At 38.0% G+C, this 12,549-nt stretch overlaps 1 protein-coding gene across 2 annotated transcripts in view; it reads left to right on the top strand.

Moving 5' to 3' along the window:
- Positions 1-12,549, top strand: part of cwc27 (CWC27 spliceosome associated cyclophilin) — a 63,534-nt gene that overhangs the window by 41,181 nt on the left and 9,804 nt on the right. The window contains exons 12-13 of one of the 2 annotated variants that reach the window (XM_017431192.3): positions 10,787-10,893; positions 10,982-11,085. In XM_017431192.3, coding sequence (XP_017286681.1) covers positions 10,787-10,893; positions 10,982-11,085 — 211 coding nt within the window. Of the gene's footprint in view, positions 1-10,783; positions 10,894-10,981; positions 11,086-12,549 lie in introns of both variants that reach the window. The other variant, XM_017431191.3, reaches the window with a different exon arrangement.

Raw genomic sequence — 12,549 nt, 5'->3', positions numbered from 1 at the left:
CATTAAACAGAGGAGGAGGTCTCAGATTTCAGCTTTCAAAAACATATAATGGAGCTTTAGGCCTGATCCCCAGTCAGTTTCACTCCAATCAACAGAGTGGCCCATCAGTGAGTCAGACAAACAAGGACCCTAATGAGCCTCCATTGTTAGGAGAGTGAGAACAATCTGCAAACTATCCAGCTTACATCACATCTCAGCTTTAAAAGCTCAACTCCACACTCTCTATTTCTGAATTGAGAAAGCTCCTCGGATGAGAAGCAAAACGTCTTAAACTACAGAATAGAAGTCCAGTTGTTTTTGTTTTTTATTGTAAGATATTTGTCTCAAATATTTACGCAACTAGTTTTACAAAAAGACACTTTTGAAATATTGTTTTAAACAAAAATACAATTAAAATAAATACAAATTGTTTGCACCTAATTTGAATCCTAATTTAAGTCACAAATAAATTAAATGAACATAAATGAAAAAGTGCAAACAAAGCACCAACACACGTCTCACTTCCAGGCCAATGAATAACAACAGAGAACTCTGAAAAACAGACAGATGCTGTACTGTACTGTGCTTTTTGTGGCACAGGCTGCATGTTGGATCACTACATGGAACAACAAAACATCTAATGCTGAATTTAATAGCATCATTTTACTGTTAAACAAGGATAATATTTTCACTAAGTACAAAACATGCTTACCATATTCAGTCTTGTAAAGCCACCCACTGAATTTCGGCTCAACTAACCTCTGTGGTCTATAAACCCTCCTTTTATCGGCTGCAGCAGTAACCTCCTTCCGTGAGTTTTGAACCGTTTGATTATCTTTGTGATCTCTCATAGAGGGATCATAGAAATGCTGATACAGGTATACCAGCTCCGCTAGAGCCTTAAAATTGTCCATTTTGAAAAGATCGCGTTGCAGGAGCCGCGCCCGAGGTTACCAAAATTGGGATGTGCACGACCACTCGACGCAGCACCATGCAGGCCTTCACGCAGGGGCGGGGACAGCGCGATTGTGTCACTTTGGTGCTCGCACCGGTGATCAACAAGCGGTGACCTCGCGGTGGAGGTGTGGGTGAAAAAAACGACAAATTTTACAATAAGCTTAGCCTGGCGGCTCGCCAGGCTTATAATACACTGGGGGAAACCCTGACTTCATTGCTTAAAACTTTGGCTTTAACTATTAGCATCAGCTTAATCTGTCTGTTAGGAAAATATCTTATGAACCACTGGATGGATTTCAGTGGATGATGGATGAAGGGAGTTTTTTCCTTTCCACTGTCATCAGTGTGCTGTTTAGGATGGGAGACTGCAACTACAGTAAGTGAAGATTCAACTCAATCTGCTGGCTTCTGTAGATAACATTTACTAACTGGCTTTTATAATGTATGTGAATGTTTATGTACAGTGCCTTGAGACAACTTGTTGTTGTTGTTGTGACTTGGCGCTACATAAATAAACTGATTTAAACTGAATTTCAGTGAATCTGTCAGAAATTAATCATTGGATGTATGTCTACAACTGATTACCATCTGAAGTCAACTCAATTTAAGATGGCTGCCACAGCTAATTAACCTTAGCCAGCACAAAAATGGTTTTAACTTTGTCCGTTTTACAGATATTGGACTAAAATACAGTGTGGTAATAGCTGAGAGTCATCTTCAACACATTTCCTGAGCACTAACAGGTCTCGTCAGATCTCCCAGTATCACATGAAATTGTGCATGATGACATTTACAATCATCATATGATTTAGTTCAGCGAATGATAGACCTTTAATTTAATGTTATTACCTAAAAGTGTCTTTTCTCAAATTTGTTGTTTGTTCAAGATGTCTTAATAGAGTTGATTTGTTTTTACTTATATTCAGGAAAAGACTTTCTCCAATAATTACACTTAGGTTTTAACGTTGCAACAGTCGTGCATTCTTATACCAAGTGGCAACTAGCCTAGACTTCTCCATTATCTTACAAGGATATTTAAACCCTAATAAAGTTCTTTTTATGTGTTTCTGGCAGCTTAGCCAGAGGCAGTAGTTAATATTAGTAGGGTTTCATTACATTTCTGTTTTAGAAGAACGTTAATCCCATTAGATGGAATTTGTAGACATCTTGGGCCAATGACCACTGCAGGGGAGACTGATGTCTGCTCAAATTCTGTAAATCCTTAATGTCTGCTCTGCCACATATGGACATCGTGGCACCTGGAAAAGCTGCTCAGACAAAAATGTTGCACTAATTTTAGTGCTCATATCGACACCATCATGACTCAATTTTTACTTTTAAATGACTTTTATTTTTACTTTGCCTTTTGAAAACTGGTCAGTGTAGCGACAAGCACACAATAGTCTATAAAAAGTCTGAAAATAATTGCATTTAATATTTCTGATGGCAAAATCAGAAGAGGGGCTGCACACTGCAGGACTTCACTTTTGGATCATTTATTGGCACCAGGTGACATTTTAAGTGGAGCTCTTTATCAGAATATGTGAAGTCCTGTTGTGTAAAAGCCCTTTTTTTTCTCATTTTGCCATATGTAGTTGGGCACCTGCCTTTATTTTGAACATTGATGTGCATGTTTTTTTGTTGAAAACATACAGAACAGCGAGAGCCGATTTAGAGTTAGTAGACGCTCCAGAATGATAGCTTTGGACTGGGGATATTGTTAAATGATGGAAGGAAAACTCCTTCATCCAGTCACCATGTCCACCTTTGAGGAGGCAGAGTTGGAAGATTTTTAGAAAGACAAATCCATTGCCATGACAGAGGTCACCAAGCTAGTTATAAAGCTCATTGGCAGCAAGATGCCAGGAGTAGATGAGATTTACCCTTAGATGTTGAAGACTCTGGACATTGGGAGGTTACCATGGCTGACATGCCTTTTCAGTGTCACATTGATAACAGGAACAATGCCTGCAGAGTGACAGACCAGGGTGGTGGTACCCATGTTTAAAAAAGGAGCACTGGTAAGTGTCTTCCAACTTTAGAGCAATCACTCCTCAGCCGATCAACTTGTAGTAGAGCCACTGCTCTTCCACATAGAAAAGAGTCAGCCGAGGTGGTTCGGGCATCTGATGGGTGCCTCTCTATGAAGGTTTTTTCAGGCATGTCCTACTAGGAAGCGATCTCAGGGCAGACCCAGAACTCTTGAGGTATCATATACTGTATCCCCTCTTGCCTGGGAATGCATTGGGATCTCCCACGAGGAGCTGGAGAGTGCTGCTGGGGAGAGGGATGTCTGAGTTTTCCTTCTAGACATGCTGCCTTTGCATCCCGACCAGGGACAATAGGATGAAGATGAACGGATTGTTGGACAGCTGAAGTGTGTGACCTGCTGTCTAAACCCCAAAATATTTCTATATGATAGAGAAAAGCAGAGTTACTAGTTTAAAAGCTTTAGCCAAAGAACGCTTAGAATGTTCTTTAGCAAAATTATATTGAAAATACCAATCATAGTGATGAAGATATTATGTGAAGATGACGCTTAATAGGTTTGTAGTAACTAGTTTTATTGTTTACACAGGACACAAATGGATAATTTTCCTGGATAAATACTTTGTTGTTTAATTATTGCCCCCTGCCAAAAGGCGAAGGCAGATGATAATGTTTTTGCCCGTGTGATTAATTTTTGTAGCCAATCCAATTCAGGATGGCTGCCAAAGCCAACCTACCTTAAAAACAGAAAAGGGGCTAGAGTTTCATTAATTTTATAGTTTTTGACCTAAAAGCTGGTGTGGTAGTAGCTGAGACTAATCTCCAACACACTTCTGAGTAGGGCTGCAACTACTAGTTATAGTTCATGTGTCAGTCAAAATTTCTATCACTCAACAAATATTTTAATATTTCTCGTAAGTGCACCTCCTTTCCAGGGCTCTAGTTTGTTTTACCTCACCTGCTTTGTTTGCACACCTGTGAAAATTAATTTGATGTCTCTGCATTCATGTAATATGATATTCCACAGATTAAAATGGTAATCTGTGGAATATGAAACTAATCAAATGTATTTATCATTTTACTTCGTGTGACCATTACTAAAAATAAAACCCATTAATCAGTATAGATTAAAATGCAAATAATCTTTGTAATTTTTAACAGTGTGTAAATATGTAACTAGAATGAGTGGCTTCTGGAAGTCCAAAAATTTAAAAAGGGCTTCAAATTAAAGCTGCAGTGAGCAATCTGTTTTAAAAGAAAATTTGTTATAATGTATATTAACTACGGCTACACAACCCAATAGGTATTAATTGGTGATAGACGAATTATGCGTAAAAATAGTTGATTTTAATTGGCCAATATTGGCTATTTTAAAAGAAAAAAAAATCTGCAATCTGCCATGTCTAAGCCTACTTAACTAATTATCAAGAAGGAAGCTAAAGATGCAGCAGCAGCTGCTACAACCAGCTTACTGTAGCCTATAATTAAGTCTTTTTAAGTAAGAATGTTCTTTTTTATGTTATTTTCAAATATACAAGTTATTCTAAGGGTTGTTAAGTATAAATTGATTTAAGTTAAACATTTATTATTATATTCTGCTAAATAAACAATACATATTGGCCAAAAAGAAAATCAGTGTTGTATATTGGCCGTCGGCTGCCCTGATTTCTAAAGGTCAGCATTGTCCATAGAAAATGTCCCATCAGTAAACCTCTAGTTTTCTTAAATTAGAGTGAACTAAACAGGAAAAATAAATTTGTTTCAGTCACAGTAAAAGCCTCAGCCAATACCATGTTTTGTGCCAAAATTAAGAATTAGATAGTCAACCTGTCTGTCTTCATGCATCACCACCCAATTTGCATGCGCTCTTACTGTGCACTCATTGTGCATACATCATATTCTACTACAGACCTCTGCCATATTGACAGGCAGTATGTAAAAATGGTAGACAGAGCAGCACAAGCCTGTTTCGTCTCCTACACCCACAAGCACAACTACTAGAGGCAGATTCAAAGTATGAAAAAACAAACAACTGGACTTCTGTAGCTGAAAATGTTTCACTTCCCATCCAGAAAGCATTCTCAATTCTAAACCACCAACTCAATTTAGAAAACACAAAAATGGCTTTAATTTAAGCAATTTTACAGGTATTTTGATAATACTGTAGCTGAGAGTAATTCACAACACTTACTCCAAGTGATATTCATTACATGCAATCTTTGCTTCAAAATTTAGCATTTACCTTTGGAATCAACTCTGTTGTGTGTTAGCAAAATATCTCATGAACCTCTGGATGGATTCTAATGACGCTTTCAGAAAGAAACTTCGAATGTAGATATAGATGTACATCATTTGATGAACATCTGGAAAAAAAAAACTTTTGGAATCAACTTAATTCAAGATGGCCACTACAGCTGATCGATATCAGTCAATGCAAAAATGGTTATAACTCAGTCAGTTGTACAGATATTGAGCTAAAATTTGATGTGGTAGTAGTCTAAAGCCAATCAAAACACATACTCTGAAACATTGCAATATCGCATAAGAGTATATGTCATGTTATTTTCATGGTTTGACCAAAATGGCTAGAACTGTGTCATTTCTCAACACAAGATGATCTTGGTCTAAACCTCTGCCATGAAAGGCAGTGAGCAATATGCATTCCATCAAGAACTCCTAAGTCTCTAATTGTTATTAGCTAATTATTGTTGATAGACAGGAAGATGTGTGCTCCTCATGTAGGACCTCAGGGCATCATCAGTCAGCATCCTGCATGTTACAGACCACAGTGAGGAGGATGAGTATCAGAGTGGACTGAGGGAGGGGTGGAGGGAGATCACTTGTTGGTCTCATAAATCATAATGATAAAAGGCTGCCCCTGAAGTAGCACAGAAACTCCCAAGGATCAAGACAGTTCCAAGCCGCAGAATATGTCTGCCTTAAGATGTCCCAGGAAGTCCCAGTGCTTATCAGATACACTTGTCACACAAAGTCATCAGCTTTTATCAGAGCTGGAGCACTGTATTAATGGAAAGAGCAGTTTGATTTGGCATCAAAATCTGATCAGATATCTGTTCTACATGACATGTTTGCTGCACCTACTGAAAGACATATTGTAGCACATTGTAATTCAAAGTTATATGGGAAGCTCTGTTTTTAGTAGTAAATAATCAAACCTGCAACAAGTAACTTGAGTCTTTTATCACTAAATCAAGCAATCTACTCTAAAGTATTACAATGTCCCTGTAATGACTAGAAGAAGTGGGTTAAAAAGAGGAATCTTATCTGTTAGAGTGGACTTCAGTTCTCCCTGCTCTCTCCAGGTTGGGAGTGAGATGCTGCCTTAAGTGGAGGAGTTGGGAAGAATGGAGCATGAAAATCAACAGATTGTAGGGTGCAGCTTCCGCAGTGTTTCATACTCTATACCGGTTCGTTGTGGTGAAGAAGGAAGGAAGGCAAAGCTCTCTGTTTACCTGTTGGTCTATGTTCCTACCCTCACCTATGGTCATGAACCAACCGAAAGAACAAGATCGTGGATACAGGTGGTCGAAATGAGTTTTCTCTACTAGGTAGCTGGGTTTTCCCTTTGTGATAGGGTGAGAAGTTTGATTATCTGGGAGGCACTGAGTACAGCCACTGCTCTTCCACATCAAGAGGAACCAGTTGAGGTGGTTTGGGCCTCTGGTAAGGAAGACCAAGGGCACACTGGATATACTTATGCTCTTTTTCCACCGGCTCTAAAGGTCCCGGCTCCACTGTACTCGGTTTGCTTTGCACGCGTTTCCGCCTGCATTTTTTCGAGGCTGGTCCCTGCTTTTTTGGTCCCTGCTTTGGAGTAGAGCCAGCCGGGTTGGCCCTGCTTTCGTGGGTGACGCAAGCTTAGCTCCTGTTCACTCATTGGTCGTGGGTGTGACCAGATTGAAGCGTAAGAAGAGCGAAGAAAACAACGATAGACAATTTTGGAAAGGTAGCAAAGTAATAGGACTATAAACAACAGCGTTAGCTTACCCTGCAGCGTTTATGCCGTCTGTCCCCCAGCTAAAGGCGCTGTAAAGCCTGAAATCTCCGGTGGATAACAGCTGTCCTACTCCGTGCAACAATCGCAGCATCCAGAGCATTTCTTCCTCTGCGCCTCTCTTCCTGAAGTCTCAGGAGAATCCCCATAAGTTTAAAAAACAGCAACAACACAGGGCCAACGTTGTCCATAGCGCTTCTGTTGTTTACACAACTTGCACCAAGTTTCGGTACTTTTGAAGAAAGTAATAAAAATTGCCTTAAAAAACATTATCTTATTATTCTGGCATTTAGCAAATAGAAATAATTTTGAAAATCCTAATTGACCTAAAATGGAAAAAGTTTTTTCACATTTCACGTCAGACAGTGTGAAAAAAATGCACGTGTCTGCTTATATAGTGTATGTAAACTTCTGGTTTCAACTGCACATAATTCATTCTCTTAACGTGGTCCAGCCATCTCAGATTAATTTATATGAGCAAATCTATCATAGATGTCAGAGCAGCCTGATGCAGAATTTCTTTCCATGATATATTCATAATTTGCTAGAGCTGTCTCATCATATAGGCATGTAGTTTCTTCACTTTTACTTTGTACATGGTCCATGTGTCTGTACCATATAGTAATGTAGACTAAACTGCTACTTGATAGATTTTCCATTTTGCTCTAATTGGAATATGGCAGTTTTTCCTGGGTTGCACTGGCTGTTCTCATTCTGAGTACAATTTCCTCATCCAACCTTTCATTTTTAGGCACAATACTGCCTTGATATCTGAAAGACCTGCACATGGTGAGCAGTTCATCATTGGTCTTGATTTCTGTGGGCAAGATGTAACCATGGATTTTGGAGGTTGAACCTCATATTTTGACCATTTCATGAAACTGCTTCAATCATTTACACTACTGCTAGCTTTTGCATAGACTAACAACACATATATACAGTGTCAACCGGCAGCCTATTGTGGCAGGATTTAGAGTGAGAATGATGATCCAGAAGTAGGAACAGGTTTTATTCTGGTGCAGCACCATTCAGCCTAACAGCATCAGAAAAAACAACCCCTCAAAAGACACAATTGCAGCCTTAAATCACAGCTGATAACAGACTAAATCATTCTTCACAGGGAAATTTATAACTTCCATCTGTAAAATACATTTTATCAGAATACCAATATATTCCCACTTACTTTTTATAAATATTTTATCTTTTAGACCTACACCTAAGTATCATAAAACACCATGAAAACTAAGTCGCACAAACACTAAAAAAACTGCAGTTTAGTTTTTTTACTCACAACAATGTTATATTCAAAACAGTTTCCGTTTTCAGTGTTGTAGTTTGGACTGTTTTTTATGATTCTGTTGTAGCTTATTGTGAAATACAATTTTTATCATTAAAATCTTTCTTATGGTTTACTGACAATATTTTATTATGTCAGTTCCAAAGCTTCAATAACTAAAAAGCTGCTTGAGAAGAGATCTATTTGCACTGTTAATTAATTAAACAAGTATCTTAAAGTAGCAGTCATATTGTTTAATGCAAATGTTTGTAGTTTGTTGCTAGCCTTTTGCTACTTTTAACTAGCCTTATGCTAATTTAGGTTTTAGTTAGCAGTTTGCTACTTTTTGGCTTTTAGCTACTGTTCGGCTTCTTCTTAGCCTTAACAACTCTGTTTCAGCTTATTTAACTAATTTCAGCCAAGTCATTCAGAAGTCAGCATTCACACTGCATTCTCACAGAAAACATAGTTTCTCTAGTTTTTAAGATGTCCAAACAATTTAAACCCCAGAACTGAAAGAGGGTGCACCTTCTTCAAGTAGAATGAGTGATGAATATAATATGAACTTTAGACTGTCAAATGCTTTTGTGTGACTTAAATTTAAACATTGTTTCATTTATATTTTTTCTTAGGAGACTTTGTTTGGAGGCTCAGACATGAATTCTGTTTCAGTTCAGATTTTTTGCTTTGTTTTGTGATTGCGTTAGTGTATCTCTGTCAACGAGCCATCTCTCCACAGTCAAGTCCTCTGCTATTTTATAGCTCATAAAATAGCAGAGGATAGTGTTTATTTATGGATAAATAAACACATTAACGCAATGGTCATACCTTCATAAAAACAAAAGTCAGGTCTTTACTTTATGACGTAATTTATTTGGTTGCACCTTTATGTGTCAGAGCATTAAATTAGAAGTGACAGGACTTGTCCAGTGAGGTGACACAATCCTGTGTGTGTGTGTGTGTGTGTGTGTGTGTGTGTGTGTGTGTGTGTGTGTGTGTGAGTGACATCACATTTTGTTGTGGACAGGTCTCCACAAGCCACCAGACAGTTTTCCCTGTCTGCCATTCTGTGACCTCACAGGCCGTGTGTCTGCGTGTCAGCGTGCTGATTGTGGCTTCTCTCATTCATGATGATGAATTTTTACAGATTTCACACATTCACTTTCTGAGAATTACTGAGTAAAACACTGCAGTGTCGTGTGTGTCCATGCACGTGATAACACACTCTCCTCTTTGTTAGGTGTACCACTGAAGCACTGAAGCAGCCTCATTACTATTCTGCTTCAAAAAAAGGTTTTTGATCTTGTTGCACAGCTTTAAATAAAACATGCAAATAGTGCAGGTCAGTTAGATAAAGTGCTCTGATTTTAGTAGAAGAATGTTGCACATCATGAACAAATTTCACAAAAAAAAAAAACTTGAGAACTTGAAACTTTAAAATGGGCACAGAGAGGTGGACGTTACATGACTGAGCAGGAATTTTGAGATCTTTTATCATTTTTATACAATCATAGTTGAAGTTTTATGAATTTTACCACAGAATGTTCAGCTGACATTTAATGATGTCAAACTAACTTTTGAGCTGTTTTAAAAAAGGTCAACGCTTTTGAAACAAGTACTATTTACTTAAGGATTGTTGTCATCTTCCACCCAGTGTAGTCTCTCACTATTATAAATTTGATGCTTTTCTCTCAAATTCCCACAGAATGCACCGTGCACACAGACTTAAAAAAACTGAAAGTGAACAGCCTTTTTAACTTTACATGAAACAATGTAAAAACATCAAGATTAACATGTGTGATCTTCTGCTACTTTTCAATCAGTGATTGTTTGCTTGAGACTTACTTTTCAGTCTTTATTTCTGTACAATCTACATTTTTCATTTTTTTCATTTTTGACAAAAATCTGAACTGTTTTTTATCTTTTCTTTTCGATCAACTTTCACACATTTTTTCATACATTATCCTCGAAGTTATGAAGTGCCATCGACAGAAAACCATAAAAAGTGGAAGCATGAAGGTCACATCTATCAGTGTTTTCTAGCTTTTACTGAGATTTCCTCAAACTCTGAACGTTTTCACAAAAATATCACATGTAGATCATGAGATGTAGAAATCTCTTTCCATGTTACACTGTAAAATATTGTTTATTGTTGATCATTTTCTGACAGTTTGCACAAAATTAGCTACAATCTAACATTGCTTAGAAGAACTAATCTTTTGGTGTTTTCACTTTTTCATACAGTCCTGACACCATAGGACGTACAGCAGCTCTTTGATTATTTCTGTGATTCTTTACTTTCTCCTGTTTTGCGTCTGTTGATGCCATTATGTTTTCTAAACAAAGTAGAATCAGTGAATGAGAACTGCCCTTTGTTGTGTAGCCATAAAATAAAGGTTAAACAACGGTTGTATGTGTGGGGCTTTAAAATGTGTTTAAAAATTGTTCAAGAATGTTTGTTAAACAATGTAATTTACTTATCTATTTCTTTGTGTCACAACTATCCATGACATGAATCAAGATTTGTGTCTAGACTACAGTTTAATGTCAGTTTTATCTTTCTGAAGCAGAGACAAAGCCAACCAACGAGGCTGTTGCTGAGTACCTAGAGGGAAGAAAGAAGTACGAAGAGCTCAAAAAAAAAAAAGTGAAAAAAGGCTCTAACAGAGAAGAACAGGTTCAAAACGAATTTACTCAAATGCATAATTTCTAACAGATTGATTGTATAAAAGCTAACATTGTTTAATTGTTGCTTGACATGGCAGACGATGGCTCTGCTCAATCGCTTCAAGTCTAAGCTGTCGTCAGCCATCACCGAGGGGCCGGAGGAGGACGTAGAAGAGCTGGCAGAGGATGATGACACAGGATGGTCAGTAAATCTCACAGCATTTGATGTACAGTCACTTTGGCACTGCAGTTTACTCATACTCATTGCTGATTATTATTTAAGTGCAGCACTAAAGCCTCTGTTCACATTTGGTAGTAAAACAGGTAAAACAGACGTCAGTTTCCAAAGCTACATGCAGATCCAAACACAGTCCCGTCACACAGAGGCTGTCAGTGAGCAACAAACAGGATGTTTGTGTAATAATGACATCTAAATGTCATTATTATTTTGATATTAACATGTTTCAGAGCCATTTGAGTTGCTTTTTTCTTATCTCTTGATGAGCTTAACTACTTAGCAGGCACAATATTGAGAAATAAAGAAACAAAATGATCACTGACTTCACCTTCTAACTCAGAAATGAGAAAGGCAAGACAGTCTTTCTCTGGTATTATTCAGACTGTTTGGCTTCAGAGAGTTTACAGATTGTTGATGCATTCCTCATTTCAGGAGTCTTTCCACAGGCCTGAAAAACTGCTGTTATCAAACCGCAACTCAAAAAGTAACAATCTGAACTGAGACCCATATCAAAACTCCTATTTCTGGCTAAAATTGTTGAAAAAAAAAGTGTTTCAACAGTTGAATAACTTCTCGGCCCTAAGCAATGCTTTTGACATCTTCCCATCTTTGTCCTCATTCCAGCTCTGAGACGGTTCTTGTTAAAGTCTTCAATGATGTCCGTCTTAACACTGACATCAGTCTTAGTTCTACTTGATCTCAGTGCTGCTTTTGACATGGTTGATCACAACTTATTACTGGTCCGACTGGGAAAACGGGGTTGGTATTTCTGGCACAGCACTAGGTTGGCTCAAATCCTACCTGGAAGACAGGAATTTCTGTGTCAGTGTGTCATTACAAGTTACATGTGGAGTTCCTCAAGGCTCCATCCTGAGGTCTCTTCTCTTTAACATCTACATTAGAAAACAACTAGATGAACTGCCATAACTATGCAGATGACACACAAATCTGCATCCCTCTCTCACTTGGGAACTACAGTCCAATACAAGCACTGAGTGAGTGTATTGGACACATCAACCATTGGATGTGCCAGAACTCTCTTCAGCCCAACAAAGATGAAACTGAAGTAGTGGCTGTTCAGACTGAGGTCAGAGTTCATGATCACACCAAGATTTCTGGCTTTGTGAGCATCACAGATTACAGGTGTGCACTAACTTTTAATCTGTCCTCTTTAGCTCTAAAAACTACATTAAGACTATTACAGTTATATAGGAATAGTTATATAGGAATAGTACAATATTACATTATACTATTACAAAGAGGGCATGAAGAGTATATTTTATTTATTTCTTTATTCATTTTACCATACTTTTTTATTCCTCATTCTCCGCGTTTTCCCCATCGCCCATGTTGGCACACACACACACACACACACACACACACACACACACACACATGTGGAGCAGAGGGCTGGCAGGGTCATGCACA

This window comes from Kryptolebias marmoratus, linkage group LG14, assembly GCF_001649575.2.
Source record: "Kryptolebias marmoratus isolate JLee-2015 linkage group LG14, ASM164957v2, whole genome shotgun sequence".
Classification (NCBI taxonomy): domain Eukaryota; kingdom Metazoa; phylum Chordata; class Actinopteri; order Cyprinodontiformes; family Rivulidae; genus Kryptolebias; species Kryptolebias marmoratus.
This window is presented reverse-complemented; position numbering and strand designations above follow the sequence as displayed.